Below are 21478 nucleotides of genomic sequence, written 5' to 3' on the forward strand. Positions count from 1 at the left end.
TGAGTGCTTTCTTCCTTCAGAAGAAATGGCACATGACCTTGCAACATAATATTCTGGGATGAATTTTAGACCGGTTATCCCACTATCCACAAGAAATGCAAAACTCGGCTGGTTATTTTTTGTAAACATTAATCTAGTATCACGACTGCCAATATTTTTGAAACTTGACTAGTGCAGTTTTCTGCATTTTAAAAAAATCCTTAAGCAAGCAAATTTTCACTTCCTGAGCGTTTTATTCCATTGTAGCAGAAGTTAGTCCAGTAAAGGGCCAGAACAAATTTCCAAAAAATTAATTGTAGGGAACACGAATGACAATATAATGTCAAGGAATCCAATTTAACAATCTTTTATATCTTGATTAAGTCATGTTTTAAACAGAGTGGTGCCTCAAAGTGAAGTGTGAGAATGGTGTTTTGTCTGTGCTCTTTCTTCACTTAAATATGAGAATGTTGGGAGAGTGTTTCGATAGGGCTGCACCTGTGCTACACCTCCAACTTCAGCCAGCATGAACTGTAATATAAAATCACAAAACTGAACTTACACATACCACCAACCCATCAACATGTACAGTGGTTTTATATTTTCAGCCTCTGTTGCATGTTACTCAAACTCTTGATGTTTAAAAACATCTCATGTTTTAAAGAGAGTGCTCAATGAACAGTATTGTATGTCCACACTCATTCATAAACTTCATTCAGTACAAGAGCTACTACATTACCGTGATCCAATAAACAGACCATATATCAGCAGTTCTGCCCTACACAAAAGGACATCTTTTCAGGTATATCAAGTCAGTAATTTCACTGTGTTTAAATGGTGTAAAGATGAGAGAGGGATGAAACTTAAAATCTGTCCATCGCAAGTTAAATTTAACCAAGAAATGAGGGAGATAAGTTTTATCCTTGTATCTTTATTTTTTTTTTTTTTTTTTCTATTTCTTCTTTTTCTTATGATATAGAAAGTAATTTAAAATAAAATTACTGAATTCTCCAAATAGGCCTCTGGGGTTGGGTATATTCATGATATAATTTTAAGTATTTTTCACCAACCGTATGTTGAAATGACAAAATAAAATGAAAGCCAAAATTTTGATAACTTTATAATTAAGCTTACAATAAACTACTATTTACAGTGAATATAAAACAAATAAAATATCATAAAATACAATAAAATATGCCAGGTTAAAAGCGATAAAATATCTGAAGCTTTCGAAGGCTCCACCTTCTTTCTCAACAGTATACTTTTTTACTTTACAGTGCAACTTTAAATACCCGCAGGTTCACGGCGCATGGCACGTGCACTGTTCTCGTGGGTGTCGGAACCGGAAGTGGCTCGGGAGCACGTCAGGTGGAATCGTTCATCCCCTCTAAGGATCACTGCCTCAAAGGGGGATGAATATGCATACCCCCCCTGTCTCTGTTAATATTGTTCTCAATGGAACTAATCCACAAGCTCTCGAGCCACTTGCAGCCCCAAAACCTATGTGCCCGGTCAATGATAACTGCTTTGTCCGGGGAGATATGGTGCTGCTTCTCCCAAAAGTGTTCGGCCACGGCGGATTTTCCGTAGTCCGCATTCCTTATCACCTTTGTGTGCTCCCCCAGATGATCCTTGAGTCGATCCCCAAACGCCTTTGTGTGCTTCCCCCAGACGATCCTTGAGTCGATCCCCAGACGCCTTTGTGTGCTTCCCCCAGACGATCCTTGAGTCGATCCCCAGACGCCTTTGTGTGCTTCCCCCAGACGATCCTTGAGGATCGTCTGGGGGAGCACACAAAGGTGATAAGTAATGTGGACTATGGAAAATCTCTCTCTTTTTTTTTTTTTTTTTTTTGCCTAGTGTAGCAAAAGCCTTAGGCTTCCTCGCACCATATGGCTGATAATGATAATTACATGTTACATTCACCCCAGGAGCTCACATGTGGTGAGTATGAGCTTGGCACACCCAGGGTCCTGAGCTGGATATCATTATTCTTCTCTCTCTTTGTGATTCCCTTCTCTCTCAGGGTAACTCTGGAATTTTTTTTGGCTGGTGCAGCATAAGCCTCGGGCTTCCTTGCACCATGTGGCTAAGTAGTAATAGCATGTGCTGCCTTCAAGATCTGAATTGCAAATGAAATACTGCAGCCAACGAAATGCTCTCCTTCACGAACGCAACAGGTACGACGCCGGCACGCGTTTTTGCTCTCATAACCACATTTTTGTGACAGTATTACTGTCACTAAAATATGGTTATTTTAATTACTGTCACAGTAATTAAAATAATTGCATAGATTGAACACTTTCATTTTTTTATAATTTCAGTATGTAAATGTAGGACGTAGGACACCTGGCAACCCTATTTACAGCATTACTAAGGAAAATATGCATTTTTTTTTGTTCACTTCTAATTATCATAAAAATTCGTTTTGCATAAAAATGTAGTAATTAATTTTATGTCAGATTTCAAGTTGTGTAAAAGTGCAGTAATAGTTTATATTACTGCTAATACAATTGATGTTCTGATATTTCTGAAAAATAGGCTTTCTTCAGTAAGCCTATTCCACCTTCTCCCAAAAAGTTGACATTGATTATTCAAACTTTCACAGTGAAACAGAAAAAACAGTTACAGAAGTTGGCTTTATTATAATTCTGAGTTAAGTTCCACCATTCACAAATTTTCTTTCTTAGCATGAATAATTAGGATCGAGTAATCCAGTATTGACTGCCCATTTTCTGTTTTCCTAAAAACTTTCCTCACCATGTCACACAAATCCTGCATGAAATCTTCCACTTTCTCAGAAGGGATGTAAGATGAGAATGCACAGCGAGATTTCAAAGAACCTAAAAATAATATAAAGGAACTTTTTAATTTCAAAAATTAAAATAATTTTAAAAAGTTATTAAAACAGATGCTCATTTATATAATAATTTGCTTGTTTCTCTGTACAGAACACTCTTTGAACTTGATTACCTCAAAGACTAAACAAGCTTCTAACTTGATATCTTTTACAACAGGTTTTGTTTAACAGTAAAATTGAGAGGAAGAGTAAAAAGAGAAAAAAAAAATAGGTTGTAGCGAAATTTTCAAAATTTTCACACAGATTTTCAAAATTTCTGTTAACAGTTTTGTTAGTTTAGACGAAATGCTCACCATGGGTACACTAAAATAAATGAAATTTTGTAATTTTGTCTGTGCAGTAATTGTAATTTTTATAAGGAATTTATACAGGAAAAAAAAAAAGATCAAATTGCATTTAGTCATTTTTTTAATATATTTTTCATTAACAGAGTCCATCCCACTGATACCTTAGCTAGCAGCGAACGGAACTGAGCAGTGGACTTTTGTGATTATTTTGATATTAATCTTTGCTTCTCTGAAACAAAAGAAAGGAAGGGGGAATGTCACAAGAGAGCGATTAAACCCTGATTGGTCAGTGTTTCCTGGACTTTGTGATTAACAGAATTTAATATGATCGAAGGACTGGCAGAGGTTTTGGAATGTGATGCTATTAAAGGTAATAATTACAACGTTAATTGTGAGTCAAGTGGTAGTGAACTAATGGAAGTAAACTGCAACACTTACAGTCGTGATTAGTGGTTGAGTTAATCTATCTCAGGAAAAGGCCGAATTGGATTCTCACATTCTTTGTCCAGCAAAGAGAAACTGGGACAAAGAATACCTTAATTACAGACACATTGTACTATTGTAAGTAGTGACCAAGCTGTTCTTCTTAACATAGTATTCAGCTTCAAACTTGGCCTACATGCCTGCTGATGAGACTCCAGAATCGAAACTCATGTTTCGGCAATGGCAAGCACTTTAAATAAAACAGTATTATACTTCACTGGAGCAGTGCATGGTTGGTGGGATCACATCCTCTCCACACCAGATGGAAAAGACCAGAGTACAATTTACGTTGATGATGAGAGGAATTTTTGTGGGCCCTTTTCATCTGAGGTAGCATGGTTTTTCATCCATCAACCAACAGAAAATCAACCTCAGAACACAATTTTCAACTGGTAGCTCTTTAGATTAACATCCATGGAAAGTAGTAATTAACTGACAGGTTTTCCACATCTCGAAAGGTGTTTTGGTGGTTGTAAGACTAAAAATTTATTTCTATCTGATGACTGCCCACTCTTAGCTGAGGAAATAAACACTCAAGGTAAGTGCCAACGGAAAAGTCCCAATGGCTTTCAACATCTGCAACAAAAAAAATCAGGGTTGATATATATATATATATATATATATCTCATTCATTTCTTTATTTCTATTCAATATCTCAACTCATTTCTATATTACAGTAATAGCTATAGAGGGCACCAGTTCTTTTTTACACAGCTTTTTACTGAGCAACTCCACAGTTGTCATAGCTCTTTGCTTCTGTTTATATTCTATTTATGCCTATCTTGATGAAACATAACTTAACAAATGACAGGTTGTGATTTTTCAAACCTATTTATCTCTCTGCCACATCTGATTAGTTTTGTGCTTAATCATATAAGAATGTATTACACATAGATGAAGTTGTTTGGAAGAGATATATTAACTTCTGTATTCTCAACAGTTTCATTTATGATAGTAAATTTACTTATAGACAATACCAGGAGTGCCCATGGGCTCCCAAATTTTAAGCATAGTTTCTAATTTATTTTTTACATTATTATGAAGATTTATATACTCATAATAACCCAAACCATAATTTCTATGCTTTTTGCTATGTTGATGACATCCTTGTTTTGAACGTTCATTTTGAGAATACTGTATTGCTAAAACTATATACCCAATCGGACTTACTTTGAATAAAGAAAACAATGGTAATCGAAACGATAACTTTCTTGATTTACGTATTACATTAAATAGTCCCCCTCTTCATCATAATTTAAAATTATTTGACAAAAGAAGTAAATTCAATTTTAACATTATTTACTTAACTAATTGGAATTCTAATATTTCTAATAAAGTGCAAAAAACATTTGTATTCAGATTATTCAGCTTGCAAATTTAAGCAGTAATCACTTTTTACTAATGCCTTAAATGGCCTTTGTACTAAATTGGTCAATAAAACAATGTTCTAAGTGCCGACCGGGCTAGCCGAGTGGGTAAAGTACCTGCCCGGCAACCCAAAGGTCGCGGGTTCAATTCCCGCCTCGGGCTTGGATTAAAGTACTGCAAAAACCTTGGGAGGTGCAATATGGCCACAGAAGCCGATGCGCCAACAACTACCAAATCAAAAAAAAAAAAAAAAAAAAAAAAACAATGTTCTAATTAACTTTATTAATTAAAATACAAAAAACATGTCATTTATCAAACAAAATTTGGATTTATTATGTTTCAATAACTACTTACAGTAGATGTACAGATATATAATTCTGTAATTGAAAAAACAATCCTGCACACCATTATCGAGCATTGCTTCAAGCACAGGCCAGAATACCTGCACTCAGTACTTCCACAGAGATCGACCATCACCAACCTCATGGGGACACTGCTAAGGATCCAACAAGCACTAAACAGCAAGCAGCAGGTGGACGTAGTCTTTTTAGATGTGGCTTCCGCGTATGATAACATATCCATCCCAGCTCTCATAGTCATTCTGCGGGACTACTTTCACATTGCAGGAAATGTCCTCCATTTATTAAAGAGCACTCTTCGGCAAAGACAAATTGCGGTGACAAACGAAAACATGTGCGCAATGTATGAGGTGGATAAAGGGGTCCCGCAAGGCGGAGTTTTGTCTGCCACACTTTTTGCCATAACCCTTGAACCCTTCTTAGCCCAGAACAAGAAGCACTTCATCACATACGCCGATGATATAAAATTTTTTATTACCTCAGGAGATCAGAAATCAGCTGACTACCACAACCAAGTGGCTAATACTAAAATAAAAGAACTTCAAGAGTACCTAGATTGTATCGGGCTGCAGTTGAATGGAAAAAAGACGGCACATATGACTTTCACAAATAAAATAAAGCCAAACAAAATGGAAATATTTGTGAACGGCATCCTCGTCCAAAAGGCACAGACACACGTTGATCTTGGTCTCAAGTGGGATGAAGGCCTAACCTTTCGCCCGCACTTCGCATACATCCGCAACAAAACATACGCGCCGCTTTGGGCAACCAGGCAAGAGCTCACCGGTATTAGAGACCCCGGTCTGATGAAGCAATACATCAACAGATGTGTTACTCCTATTCCCCTATACGCGGCACAAATCTGGTCTTCAGCTCCCGAAAGCAGTATCAAAGCCTTTCTAGGACTCGAATACTGGCTCTTGAGATGGCTGAACAGAATTTCAGCTAAACCTTTTACCATCTCAAGAGCTATACTATACTCCAATTTAGAGGTCACACCCTGGAGACAAATAATCACGTCAAGGAACATAATGACCCTCGCTCAGCTTTTAACGGGACGACTGGATGCACCGAAAGCCCGAGAGTGGATAAAAATACCCGGCGAAAAATCAAGACGAGTTGCAGATAAAGAACCACAACTGAAAGCGGCATTTACGCAGTTGGATAGCCTCGGAAGATTCTTTCCAGCAAACACTATCCAGCTATTTAACAACCTCAACATCAATCCTGAAAAGCTCTGCAATTGCAAATCCTACAGAAAGGAAGTTCTCAGAAACTCTTACTTGCAAATACAGATGTAAGGATACAGTTTCAGCACCATGTTAGGCCAGGCACAAGCCACTGGGCTTTAGGAAACCCGGCCTCATCAATGTGTAAGGATTGGCCTACCTACACAACTCTAATCCCCACAGAAGAAGAAGACTGCTGGAAAATTGAACTTTAAAATTTTTATTTTGCCGTATCACGGTCATTCCTGTTGTTTCATATGCTGTACGTTGTTTTGGCTGCTGTAAATATTTGTGTTTATGTAAATATGGTAAAACTCCCACTTGTGTGTGTTTAAGCAGAAGGTATGCTTCAGTTGTCACGGTATGTTCTTACCAGTTTACAGTAGTTAAGTAGTAAAAGTATTTGCGAATAATTAATAACTCAAATAGTGTATTTTCCAGATAAAATGTAGTTATAAATCAGATATTATGTATTTTATAATTGTAACATAGATGTATTTTTGTAACATAGTTGTATATGTATTTTCACCCTCTAGCCAGTAGCTGTAACCGGGTGTTCTCCTAAGAGAAATAAACTGATGATAATAATAATAATAATTCAATGGTGGTAGTTATTATTATTATTATTATTAGCCATATAGTGCAAGGAAGCCTGAGGCTTATGCTGCACCACCACCAAAATTCATGAGTTGCCCTGAGAGAGAAGTAGAAAGGAATCACTAAGAAAGAGAAGAATGATGATATCAAGCTCAGGACCCTGGATGTGCCAAGTCCTTACTCACCAGATGTGAGTCCCTGGGGTAATGTTCCACTACTTTGAAAGTGAATGCATTATATGACTTCTCTCTGAATGATATCTATGCTTTTTCACTGCCTGTCTATTTTCATTTTTATTTTTAATAATCATTTACAATTGAAATGGTATTTTATATTCTTCTTTTCGTCTATGGCATGTTGCTCTTTCTCATTTCTTCTGATTTTTTTTCTTTCTTTTTTTTTTTTTTTTTTTTTTGCCAATCAGTATTTTGCATTCATTTTTTATTTCTATTCGATATCTCAACTCATTTCTATTTTACAATAATAGCTATGTCGGGCACCAGTTCTCTTTTCTTTTTTTTTTTTTTTTACACAGCGTTCTATTGAGCAACTCCACAGTTGTCATAGCTCTTTGCTTCTGTTTATATTCCATTTATGCCTTATCTTGATGAAACAACTTATGAAACAAGGTATTTAATTGTTTTCTGATATTCATCATTTTTACTTTATTGAATTCATTCTTATATTTTTATTTTTGGCCATATATTTTGACATTTTAAAGCATATCACAGGCTAGGGTATTAGTTTCTTCTTCAACTAACACACCTCAGCCAGGGTCCCTCTCTAAGAGGCTGGGTATTTACCCACCTAGCTTGCTTAGTATCCTTTAAACTCTTTTCTTTTTATCTTTCTACTTTCTATTCTTCTTTCTTCCGTCCGTTGAACTATTAGTGTAATACGAGGGTGATCGGACATTCTTTTCTTATTCTTCGCTATTTTTGCCTCCTTTGTCTTTATTACCTTTATCCTTTCCTTGCCCTGCTTTATTTCCCCATTTCTATACCACTGCCTGTCACACTTAATACATTTTTGATCTCCAAATTCACTTTTTTGTCTCTTTCTCAAAACATTTTTTACACACCCAGCTTTTTCATTGCTATCGTTTTTCCGTCCGTTGGGCAATTCAGAAATTCTTGCTTTCCTTCTTTGCTATATTTACTATTTTTTCCTTCCTGCACTCTATTTTATTTCCCTTTGCCTTCACATTAAATATTAAGTTATGTACATTACTTCAAGGTATTCATTATTCTTTTTTCATTAATTTTATACTTTGATGATTTAATTTGCTTAATTTAATTACCTTAACTTAATTACATACATGTGTTGGGGCTACCTTACTTATGTTTTTGGAGGTTCTATCTTTTTCTCCCTCCCTTTTTTTTTTTCTTCATATTATTTTTAATGTTTCCTCCATTACCATAAGTTTGTATAGAAACACTGGTTTGGTACATGATCAAGTGTAGTCACCTGATCTATGTACCAACTTCCTTTAGTTTGCATCAAGCTTTTTTTTTTTTATTTTTTCTCACCTTATTTATTGTCTTCCCACCCTCAGTTTGATGCTCACTATTTTTCTTTATTAATTAATCATATATTTCTGCTTTCGCCTTCAGTTTCTCTAGATTTAATTGGCTCATTGATTCAGCCTCTAATTTTTTTAAAATTTTTTTTTTTTTTTAGGTTCGTGATATTCTTTTTCTTTTTATTTCTCGTTCTTTTCTTCTTACTTTTCTTCTATTAGACTTCTGCACCTTGTGTTCAATATTGCTCCATCTTTTTGTATTTTCTATTAATTCTTTCTGATTTCATCCATATACTTTTGTATCCTGTTTTTGCAGCTTTGCACACTCAGGTGCAATTCCTGTTTTTTCTTTACATTTCCTATTCATGCATTCTCTCTCTGTCTCTCTGTGTTGGCAAGAGTTTAATATTCTTTATCAGACTAAAGACTGATGTTCAGTGGCTTTTTAGTAAGTGTATTTTATTGCTGTAGTTTTTGTGCTCGTATTAAAAAGTTAGTGTTTTCTTTGAATGTTCCATTGTGACATCATCTTAAATTTAGTTTGAAAGAATTACTTTTTGTGATACATCCTAGAGAAAGTGGCATTTTCGTCTACCCATTGCACCAATGTTGAAACCCTTACCAGTATGGAATTCTCTTAGTACATCCTGGAAGACCATGGTTTAACAGAACGAATGATGGGTAGGTAATTTCTTTTACTCACAAGATACATAAATGTGGAGAATATAAATGGTGTTGAGAAACTTAAATTTAGACGTGCTTTCACTCTTCAATTGTGTTTCTTCCAACGAGAAAAGGGTGATTATATGGCAAAAAATTGAATTTCATGAGTGGCGAGCGAATATTTGCAGCTGTGATTAAATGTACATACTTTTTGTCAAACTAAAGACAGTAAAAGTCATAGTTTTTATCAATTGTTTTGTTAATGAGTACCGTCTGCGTGGGTAGCACAGTGGTATCGTCACTGTCCTCCCCACACCGGGTGGAAAGGGCCCGGGTTCGAATCCCGTCAATGACGTGAGGAACTTTAAATGGGCTTTTTTTCACTCCATGGCTGAGTTAGTCAGTCTTAGGCATAGATAGCAACTTCAGAAATTGGGTTTTTTTTTCGTCCAGCAAACAGGCAAATCAACCAGAGAACACGCAGTTTACAAACATAACACACACAGCATTGATAGAAAATCTAAGATCTTTTGGAGGAGGAGAAGGAGGGGAACCTGTAGTATTTGGAAGGAGAGATACCTTAAAAGTGATTGCTCGGTGGTCACTATGTAGTCAGTACGTATGGTCCAATCAGAGATCCTCGAGGACATGGCAGATGTTGAAATGGGTAAAACAATATTTGATTCTCCGTGGATGTTTGAGAAGGTGCGTGATTGGTTGGGTAAGTTGTGCAGATTTAATTTGTAGGTGAATAAAAATTCCTTGAAAATCCTACCTCTGTTGTCCAAGACACTGCTGAACCATAAGAAAGATTTTGAGTTTGAGTCAGTTGTAATTATTAAATATGTGGGATTTAAAATAGCAAACACCTGTTCTAGATATCTTTATGATAAATTAATATCTGCTGAAGGTGGACAAAATAGTGACAGTAAGTAGAACGAGAAAGTTGATGTAGAGACTAAAATACAGGTGGAATTTTGATTACACAAGCCAGAGATAACAGTGATATCCAGCTTGTTGAATATGATGATGGCAGATTTAGGATCTGTTGCAGAGGACTGGATGATTCTTGTAGTCGTGGGATATCCCATAACTTTGGAAGATTGCTCATAAATGTGCTTAGAGACATAAGGTTCCTGAATGCATATAATATCGAATAAATTTTCCGTTGCAATGAGCCTGATCTCATCAGCAATGCATCTAGAGTGTTGTGCATTGATCTGCATGATTGTAAGTTGGAAGGGACAGTTTGGTTCACTGCCTAGCTATGCAGAGAGGCATACTGCCCGTCTCTGGTCTCAAGATCGCTTGTACCGCTGGTTCATTATGACTGCCAAATGATGGCATTACCAAGAGACCTGCAGGCCATATATCTGTGTTTAAATATCTTTCTATATCGTGACTTTTGTTCTTAATCCGGAAAGAGGAATAGGATGGATGCCTGGTATGGACCTTTATGGGGGTACCGGGTATGTTGAGCTGCTTCAGAATGGTTTCAATCTGTTCTACTGTTGTTTCCGGGCATAGTCGACATAAAAATGCTGGAGGGCCTTGCCCTCCTTCCTCTGCCCTCCCCGGTTTTAATACCCAGTGTGTTAGGGTTAGAGCCAATAACTGCATCACAATTCTGAGCTGCTTGGGTGAAGGAGGTCTCCTTGTCTTGCTTGGAAGTAACGTTACTGTTGATAGGTGCTGATTTCATCCTCCATGCTCTTGGTTCAACTGTCTTCTTGGAGCTTTCAAACGGCATATTGTGACCATCAGTTGTATTTGTTGCATTACTGTTCGTTGTTGGTCAGAAGTAATGCTGTCGTATGTTCACTGCAGCTGTGTTTTGCTGCAGACAGCTCGATTTGGGCTGTTTGGATTTTTTGTAGTTCAGTTCTGAACCTCTGACGGCCGCCTTAGTTGGTCTTCTGGTGTTCTGAAGCATTATTTCTCCTTTTGCAGCTGGTAACTGGTGTGTAGTTTGGTTCAGTCTATTTAGCTGAGAGGATCTATCACCTCTTAATAAGGAATCGAGTTTTTCTTTGTGTGATTTTTTTTTGATAAAATCTAAATAGTCAGAATTTCTTAGCATTTCTTCAAGAGGACTAGAGACCTCAAGAGCAGGTTTATTATTATTATTAATCTGCACCTTAGGTTGCTGCGGTACAGTCTCACTAGGCATGGAAGAGACAGGATCTGATGTTTGAGTGCCCACTTCCCTTTTGAGTATGGCTTCCTTTTCTTTAGTTGAGCTATTCGGGGTTCTTAGGTATGTTTCAAGAGTATCAGCTATTCTGTTAATGCCTTCAAGTATCATCTCAAAGCCATTTGTTTCCTGCCCTTCTCTGCGCAATATTAAATCCTTAATTTTCTCGAGACGTACCCAGTTTTCTAGTTTTTTCCCATTGGTCGAGATATTTTTTTTTTAAATTATTTATCTCACTAATACAAGTGGCATGCAGTTCTGAATTTTTTTCTTTTCATATCTCTGTTTTTGCTACCGAGTTCAAAGATCACAAAAGATTGTGGTTTATGGTCTGTGTGGGTTACTGCTCTGGGCGTCCTCGGTTCAGGTATGCCGTCCGAATCAGATGCTCCAATAATTGTAATACTATTTCGCATATTCTTTGCTTTTCTAAGTGTTTTCTTCATTGTGGTTTTCCTGTATACGGAAATCTGAAAGTGCCGGTCGGGGAGTTATTCCTAGAAACGCTAGAGCTACATTTAGTTGGCTGAACACCACAGGCATGTATTGGCCTGTCACTTAGATGTTTTAATTGTGCATATTCCTTTCGTGGGCAGGTAGAGGATTTAGATTTCTTCATTGTTAGGCCAAATGGAAATTTACAGACAATTGTTTACAAGCCCTAAGGATACTTGTAGGGTAGATCTATACTTGGGCGGAGTAGGAATTTGAGCTGGAGGAAAATTCCTAAGGGAATTGATTGAATTATCCCAACAGCAGGGTGGATACTAGTACTTTTGACCTTGGAAGCCTATTGTTCCAGAATTCTGGCAATCAGCAGTAACATTATTGACTAATATTAATTTTAAAATTGAAAATTGCACTGTACCTGTTACTCCTGGAATTAAATGGAAAGGATTGATGTACAGCTTACACTTCCTGGATTCTGTAGATGCCAAATATGGATCAGTTTGGTGAAGCTAATACAAGAACATAGTAACTAAACTGGGAGCACACAAACATGCGACCTGACGCTGGCAATTGTTGTGACATTTCCTTAGGCTTCCTTCAATTAAACAGAAGTGTGATCCTTCGATATCTAATCTTTTTGTTCAGCGCTAGTCAAATCTATCCTTTTCCTATCTTGAACTGAATTCATTCGATGATCTCAGAATCGAATCCACTAAGCGAAACTTGGAATGGAACTCCTCTTGACGAAACAAAAATTGCAAACTTAGATGAGGCAAAGTGAAAATTAACTTTAGTAACATCCTGTAAGACAGCCTCCCTACTCCCTTACTCCCTACCAAAGCTCATTGGCTTTGCTAGGGAATAATAAGCAGTGTGAAGTTGTTCCTTCATTACAAAAACTGACACTGAAATAGTTTAAAACACAGTATATAAATAATTCATAGATACACAGAAATACAAAAAAAATTTTACCCTGTTAAAGGCCGGAAGGTTGTCCCTGACTTCATTCAAGAGCCAATGAAATATTTAAGCCAATTTAGCATTCACCTGCGAGAGATATTCGACTTGCAAATTTATCTTGACTATATAATTATAAAAATTAGTTTTATATTTCTGAGAATATTTTGACCTACTGGTACACCACTGTATAACTGAGATAACATTTTTTTAATTGAACATTGGACCTACAATCTATATGGCATCCCTCATCCTGACATTTGTGCTACTGACACTCTCCCTCCACATGCCAGACACTGGCACCAGGAGAAGGCACGTGTATATTGCTGAACTCCGATTTAATCTGCTTGTGCCATGTGCAGCTCATTCCCTTAATCTCCTCTGATAAAAAGCTGCCTCCACAGTACCTGAAGTTGTTGACCACTTTGCTATTTTGCAACAGTTATTGTTTTCTTTTCGGGTTCGTCTTGTAGATGAAGTATTTTAAACACATGCCAACTTGGATTTTTCTTTAGAGTCTTTACGTGTAACAAGATGGTCTGCCCATTATAATTCTGTTCAAGCCTTGCAACATGGATACAATGGCATTTTAAGGAATCTAAAATATATTTTTGAAGACTCGGAAGATAAACCCGAAAACAAACAAGATTGTTATTTCTTTTCTCGTTCTAAATAAATATTCACTTCGTACCTAATTTTGCATTCTTTTACTTAAAGAGGCTCCCACAAAACCTGGATCCGTGGAACGGACACTGCACCTCCATTTGCGTATAATCAAGTGTAGTTATGCTCTTGTAATTTCAAGAGTTTAGTTTCAGTTTTCAGATTTTTTAAAAATATTCCCTCAGCTGACAATGCTGCTGTCAAGTTGAAATGTTCCTGGCACTGGTAAGATGCAGTTTTCAGTGCTTTGAGTACATTGACCTGAACTTCTGTTGCCAGTGCATATGAAGTATTTTCATGCTCAACTGTCATATTGATACCCAATAAACATTTAATCTTAAATATACTAGGTTATAGTGCAAGGCCTGCATAGCTGAGTGGTCAGGAGTAGGAGTGCTGTAGCACGCTCTTTGAGTAAACCGGAGTTCAAGCCCTGACTGCTAAATACAGTTGATTTGCCAACCCGCACTAGATCAGTGTGGCAGATTTTTGTCCATTTCCCTCAACATTAATTTTTCAGTAGGCTGCCGTCCTACAGTGGATTGATAATGGCTGCAGTTTAGCTTTACTTATAGTACAATTTTCATCATTTCTACAACCATAAATCAATAAATACAAATATACTGGTAAACAAACATTCGAAGAGTAACAAATGAAGTGGTTGACATTTAGCCTTTTGTAAGTTTGTGCACATAGATGATGGAAATACAAAATGAGCAACGTATTCGCGTGTACATGGTTTTCTAATTAAAATCATTTCAAAGCGAGTTTTGAAATGATTTTAATTAGAAAACCATGTACACGCGAATTAATTAGAAAACCATGTACACGGGTAAAAAACATTTCATATTTACACTATGCCACATAGCTCGCAATATAAAAAGCTGAACAGTTTACTATGCTGGAAAAGTGATTTACATCTGGTCGTGCAAGTCACAGTGATAAAGCAGCAATTACGGGATGCAGTAAAATTATCACGGAGTTTCAAACGGCATGATTGTGGGAGCTTTTGCGTTGATTGCTTCCACATCAGAAATAGTCATCGTATCAGTTGCTCATGGTCCACTGTGGTTAAGGTGTACAAAGAATGGTATTGAATGGGTCAAACCACCATCAGAGCTGTAAAATATTGCAAAAGGTGAACGTTCGTGGCGAGTGAAGGGTGCAGCAGTGCATTTATACCAGCTCAACAGCTGACATGGAGAATGCAAGAACAGTAGCACGTGTTAGAATCGCCATCCTCCCCAACACCGGGAGAAGAACTAAGTTGAGGTATTTTCGTCCAGCAAACAGAAAATCGACCTCAAAATACAATTTACAGACAATATACGTGGAACAATATGGCCTTAGGCCCTAAACTTCTATTAGAACAATATCCCAACTTAGGATGTGCCACGCACTCAAACATGTGGTGTTTCCTCAGCAGACAACCTCTCCTCACCGCTGACCATCCTCGACAGCGAACACTGTGGTGTTGAATCCGGATGAGTCCAAATACCTGGTGCAACATGCCGTGAACACCTTCGTGTGTGACGCAAGCAACATGAATCCATGTACTCATTGTGCATGCTGCTCACTATCCAGGCAAATAGTAGTTGCTTAATATGACATATTTTTCTAGCAAGAACTACGATCCCTGGATCCTACCATTATTTGGCGCATAATGGCCTTTAGCTGCCATTGTGCCGTAAAACATACAACAACAACAACGATCCCTGGGTGTGTATGTACCAAGGTTTTACTGGTGATGTCTACTGGCAGCTCTTTGGAGACTGTGTACCCGCTGTGTTGTATATTTCCCTGGACAGAAATAGGATCTTTCAAGACAATAATGCACCGTTATCGGGCCCACATTGTGCACAAGTATTCGATGAACACAGTGAAGATATCATCCATCTTGATTCACCTCCAAATTCGTCTACCCTCAATCCAATTGCACACCTGTGGGATATTTTGAATTGTATGGACGTATATTTGAGGTGTATAGATTAGGAACTGGCATGTATCCAATGCTGGAAATCCCTGTTGAAGAAGGATCCAGATTAGTACTATATTAGTTCAATTATGAAGTAATTGAATCAAGATAGGCCTAATTTGGGGCGCACTGCTACAAAACAACATGTTTATACATGTCTAATCCTCACCTGAATGTAATAAACTGTTCACTCGCTTATGACAGTCCATTAATGTCAGCCGATAATGAAGATGTATTTTCACATCTCGTCGCATTTCTAAATAACCGAGTTCACTGAACAGTATGTTGAATTTTGCTTTAAACAGGAAGAAGAACAAATGAAACATTTGATCTTATATAGGAATTTTGCTGTGAGCCATTCTCAAGATTTCGACTGTCACCATCGTTTCAAAGAGGATAGAGAGTGTCGAATGCGATCCGCGAGTTGGATGGACTTCAACAAATAATGAATCGTGTTTCATTATGGGAACGTTAGTACAAAATGACCAAAAGTAAACTGCTAGTGAAATCTTTGAAGTAACATATCTGCATTGCATCATGTCATTCTATTTTAACCATGAGGTGCATTGCAGCAAAGTTCGACACCGTCGACACCGGTTCTTCACATGAACAAAGTGAACATGGCCATCAGCTCACTTCTAACTTATCTGAACGTTGGACTAATTGCGAGATATTTTTGAAGTGTATGTGTATCATAAGTGGAAAAGAGACTCGGATTTATGGATGTAATCCTAAAGCCAAAGAACAGTCATTGAGTGGAAGGCTCCTCCATCCCCCATCCAGAAAAAGAGCGGCAGATGCGCAGAACAATGAAGGTTATGTTGCTAACATTTTTTTACTATATGTCCCAATGGTGTAAAACAATTAATAAAGAGCTTTACGTTGAAGTTTTGAGAAGCCTTCTTGATCAAGTTTAAAGAAGAAGAAAAAATCTGGAACTCTAAAGACTGGACGCTCCACAACTATAATGCATAGTCGCGTTCAGAAAACTAGGTTTTGTATTTTGCTGTCGGCGTTACTTTGCTAAACAACTACTCACTGTACAAATCTCAGATCCACCCTACTGTGAAATATTGTTCTCACATCTGGGGCGGTGCCTCAATAACCTCTCTCAAACTTTTACACCCCATTCAAAAGATTTCAGTTAGTTTAATTAATGACCCATGTCTTACAAAGTCTGCACTCTAGGTCTCATAAAGTGTGCCTTTTTCTATAGACACTTCTATGGACGCTGTTCTTCTGAATTAGTACTTTTAATTCCCTTTCACTATTCCAAACCAGTCGGAAAACGTGTAGTGACCAGTCAACATCCATCTTCAAATTGACAGAACCAACTTGTCTTCTTCCTCATGTATCCCTTCTACTTCTGTATTCTGGAACAATCTCCCTTCACAAGTTATTTCTTGGAAATTACAGTCTACAGAAATTCAAGTCTGATATCAACAAGTATCTTCTTAATCGTCTCAACCTTCAACTCACGCAAGTCACTAGGTATTATAGGTTCTAATATCCTTCGTATTTGCGGTTTTCATAAATAAATAAAAACATTCATTGCTTCTTATAGAGATTAAGGACGCTATTCCGAAGGTGTTTACATTGCCCAAGCTCCAGGCCCCTCCTCCCACGTTAAAATTCTACTGCCCAGTTTTAACCATACAATGGCAAGGGGCATCCTCCCCCAGTGTTGTAACTATATCCTCATGAATTGCCTTTGGCGTTAGTCCCTGTCTTCTCAAATATTGCATAACTGCACTGTGGTTGATTTTTATCCTCTTTCCTCATTCACACAACGCATTTGACTTCTGGACCTAAAATTTACAAAAAAAACTGAAACTGCATGAAACTTCCCTGGTTACTATTTAAAGTCTTATACACCAACTACAGAAATTATTAACCCCGCATCACTACTCTTTCATGCTCAGGCCACGAACTTTTCAAACCCCCTCGTAGATATGGAGTAATGCTGTTCCATTACAACACCAGGTCTCGAACATCACCTGCACCTCAACAAAACAATGATTAGGGATTTCGGGTAAGAACATCTTGATGTCTTATCTACATTAATTACACTGATTACAACATGAAATGAATTCTTTCTTTAAGCAGCGAGTGTCCAAAATTTTGGTAAAGTGATGGGACAAGTGTCTAAATGGCTTTGGTGATTATGTTGTAAAATAGATACTTTCATTAAGCTACTTTCCTTTTATTTATTTTATTTTTTTTTTTATTGTAATCTTTTGTGACTTAGATCTAGAAAATTTGAGGAGATGGGCTGAGAAGTGGCAACTGAAGTTTAACATTGACAAATGCAAAGTACTACATATATGTAGAAGTAACCACAGAGAAACGCATCAACTGTGATACTACACTTAGGTTGGTCGAAAATGAAAAAGACCTGGGAGTAATTGTGCAGTCAGATATGAAGTTTTCTGAGTAGTGCAGAAAGGCTGCCAGGGCAGGTCATGGGGTTATGCCAATGACATTCGGGAATTTTGCTAGCAGAGACAAGGAGGTGATTATCCCTTTGTATAAGGCAATGGTCAGGCCACGCCTTGAGTACTGCGTACAGGTCTGGAGGCCTCATTTTAGGAAGGATGTAGATTTGCTTGAGCGTGTACAGAGAAGGGCAACAAGATTGGTGAAGGGAATGAAGGGATCCTCTTACCAAGAGAGGCTTAAGTTCTGCAAATTGCAGTGGCTGGAAACTAGGCACCTGCGCAGTGATCTGATTGAGGTGAATAAGGCATTGAATGGGTTGAGCATGCTGAATTCTGATGGGATCCTTCCACTTGTTCAGATTACGAACTTAAGGGGGCATAAATTCAAATTAAGAAAAGACATGTAGAATAGATGTGTGGAAATTTGCCTTAACCAGCGGTTGGTTAATTGCTGGAACAAACTGCCATCTGTCATTGTAGAAGTTTATAGTTTAAATAAATTCAAGGAAGGAATGGACAAACGTTTAGAGCAAGTGGATGTGTGAAATTGATTTTTTTTTTTTTTTTTGGCCGATGCTACATAAGCTCATACACTTGCTTTCTTTCATCACATACCTCCATTGCTGCTACTACTATATTTTATAAAATTGTAGACCTTACTTTTAAATTCCTTTTTGTCTTTGTAGACGTGGGTCTTTTCGACTTCCTCACAGCGTAACACCGAAAATCCAATATCCTGCAGCATTTTCTTGTAAGTTAACGCTCTCTGTTCTTTTTCCATGAAATGACTTTCTGGAATACGATTGTCTACGCCCTATGAATGCAAACAATACTGGTGATACTCAATTTGAAATGAAAATTATTGCTTCAATAAATTTCATTAAACAGTTCAATACGTTGAAAGATTGATAGAAACATGGTACATCTATGGAAAATTATGATAATCAGCAACTACCATGCATAAATCCTGCAGAATTAATACACACAACGTTGTATAAAATTTTTCTTCTGTTAATGTTTCAAGAATTAATACTGGTTCTCATTGTCTAATGGATTGGTTGATACTTTCATCTAATATTCACTGAGCTAGCTTTGTATTAGCAACACCCCCTTGTATACAAACTTACTGGCCTGTGGCACTGGTGAAGTCTCAAAGTCTGGAACGGCTGATTTAAGATTGCATTGGTGACGATCAGTTTTTGAGTGTCTGCGAGGAAGAATGGTTTGGCGTCGAGATCTTTCTAACTTCGAATATTGAATGATTGTGGGAGTAAGACGTGCAGGTGCCAGTATATCGAAAATAGCCAACATGGTTTAGTGGTCCCGATCTGTGGTATTTCGGGTCTACCATAACTGTTTCAACAGCAGTGGGATAGCATGGCTCAACAATATGGGACAGCTGCGTATGGTCGGCGCGTGTGGTGTGTGCCATGCATCTCGTCTCGTAACACAGCTGCGACAAAGCACAGTTCCCCAATACAATGCAGGAAAGCAAGATCAATACCTACATGGACTATGTACCGGACATTAGCCTGTACAGGCTATAGCAATCGACGACCGTCATTGATGCTCACTGCGAAACACAAGAAACTGCTCTTGTTTGGGCATGTCAGCACCAATGTTGATGGGCGTATATCTGCATTCGGAAAAATAAACATCAGGCCATGGCACCTAGTTCACTGTTGGTGTTCGGCAGGCGGGAGTCGGTTGTGTTATGGTTTAGGGACTTTTTATGGCATTCCCTGAGTTCGCTGTTCACCGACAATTCCACAGAATAACTACCATCACCAGCCAAGTATACACCTCTTCATGACGACAGTGTATCTGGAAACAGCGGTGTCTATGAACAAGACTAGGTACCATGCCACAAGGCCTGGCAGATGCTAACTGCCAGGGGTCCTCGGGTAGCACTGTTGCCAGCACAGGCTGTCACGTGCTGAATAACCTATTCAGATACAGAAAGCATTAAATAGAAACTCTCAACTTTGTTATTTTCTTTGACATTTCTTCAGCGTACGATAGCCACTCGGATTCTCGCCTGGTGCTTTTCCAATATGTAAGACATTGGAAAACTATTGCAGAATTACGGTAACTTCCTCAGAGTTTTAAAGTCCATACTTCAGTCTAAGTTGTCAATAATCTTTCATGAGGTTTTCCACGAGACCAGAGCTGAGAAAGGAGTCCCATAAGGCGGAATCATCTCAGGTGTTCTGTTTGCACCCGACTTGAAGCCATTTCTAGTAACACGTGATAATTTTGCATCTTAAGCCGACTGCCTTAGAACATGACAATAAATTCTCCGTCCTGCCATGGCCGCCCAGATTTTCCGATCTATAACCGAACTGAGTATGTTTGGGACATACTGGAAAAGGACATTCTATACTACGACCATCCACCTAACAATCTGTGAGCATTACTAGACACATTGTTAAACGTATGGGTAGCACTGCCACAGGACACCCTGCAACACCTTGTGCAGTCAATGGCAAGAGGTGTATAGGCTATGTTACGGGGTCAAAAGGTGGCAGTGCGAAGTATCAGGTAGGTGTTGCTAATGCAAAGCCACCTCACGAGTTGGTGTCAAATTATGATATCTAAAAATTTCAATTGATTTATAGTATTTTCACATAAAGGAGGAATTCAAGATAGGGAAGATTACAGATTAAAAACTCTGTCAGGAATATAAATAAAATACATAATTCGTAACATTGAAGGAATAATTAAGGAAAAAGAAGTCAATAGACTTCAATAAATTAATAGTTGAGCAGGAATCTGAAGTTGCCTTCAGATGTTAGATGAGAATGGGCTAATTTAATTCATTTTCTGATTTCCTGCTATATCGTACTTACCTTCAGATAATTTTTCCATTGGGGTTTTTCTTCTATATAATTCACTATATCCCAGAAAGGTGTAGAAGAAACGTATAACAGCGCAAAATCACCACCTGGTGCTAATAATGATAAAACATTTTGAAATGCCTTTTTGTGGTTTTTTATCCAGTTGAAACAATGAATGGAAAATATCTTTGTAAATTGGCCTTCCCATCCTTGAAGAAATGTTCTTCTGAAAGAAACAGTTAAAAACATTTAATAAATAACTGTTTAGATATAAAGAGGTGAGTTTAATTTAGTGTTAGTATTAGTCATGGAAGGTTTTTGCTGCAAAAGCCAAATAATAATAAATAAAAGAAAAGAAAAAATAAACTGTTTTTCCTCCTCACGTAGATAAATAATCAGCTGATCTTTGAATTTTCTGGCTAAAAGAAAACATCCTGCAATCCGGTCTTACCCCATAATTTGAAATTATGGCCCCTAGTCATGGAATCTTTTGCAACAGTGAAAATTCCTCCTTCATTCATTTTACTGTCCACATTCAGTCTTCTAGACTCCATTCAGGTTCCCCTTTATGGTACCTAGTTACCAAGGTCTGTGGCTCATGTATGAGAAGTTTTCCC

At 37.7% G+C, this 21478-nt stretch overlaps 1 protein-coding gene across 1 annotated transcript in view; it reads right to left on the reverse strand.

The window, feature by feature from the left end:
* Nucleotides 1-2649: 2649 nt before the first annotated feature.
* LOC150082297 (juvenile hormone acid O-methyltransferase-like) overlaps nt 2650-21478 on the reverse strand; it is a 29899-nt gene continuing 11070 nt past the window's right edge. Inside the window, exons 3-5 of the mRNA XM_090380479.1 lie at nt 20874-21087; nt 18685-18838; nt 2650-2822 (exon numbers count right to left, since the gene is read on the reverse strand). Of these exons, the coding sequence (XP_090236605.1) occupies nt 2650-2822; nt 18685-18838; nt 20874-21087 (541 nt within the window). The remainder of the gene's footprint in view (nt 2823-18684; nt 18839-20873; nt 21088-21478) is intronic.

The sequence above is a fragment of the Mastigoproctus giganteus genome, chromosome 8, assembly GCF_048544385.1.
Source record: "Mastigoproctus giganteus isolate SK-2022 chromosome 8, ASM4854438v1, whole genome shotgun sequence".
Taxonomy (NCBI): domain Eukaryota; kingdom Metazoa; phylum Arthropoda; class Arachnida; order Uropygi; family Thelyphonidae; genus Mastigoproctus; species Mastigoproctus giganteus.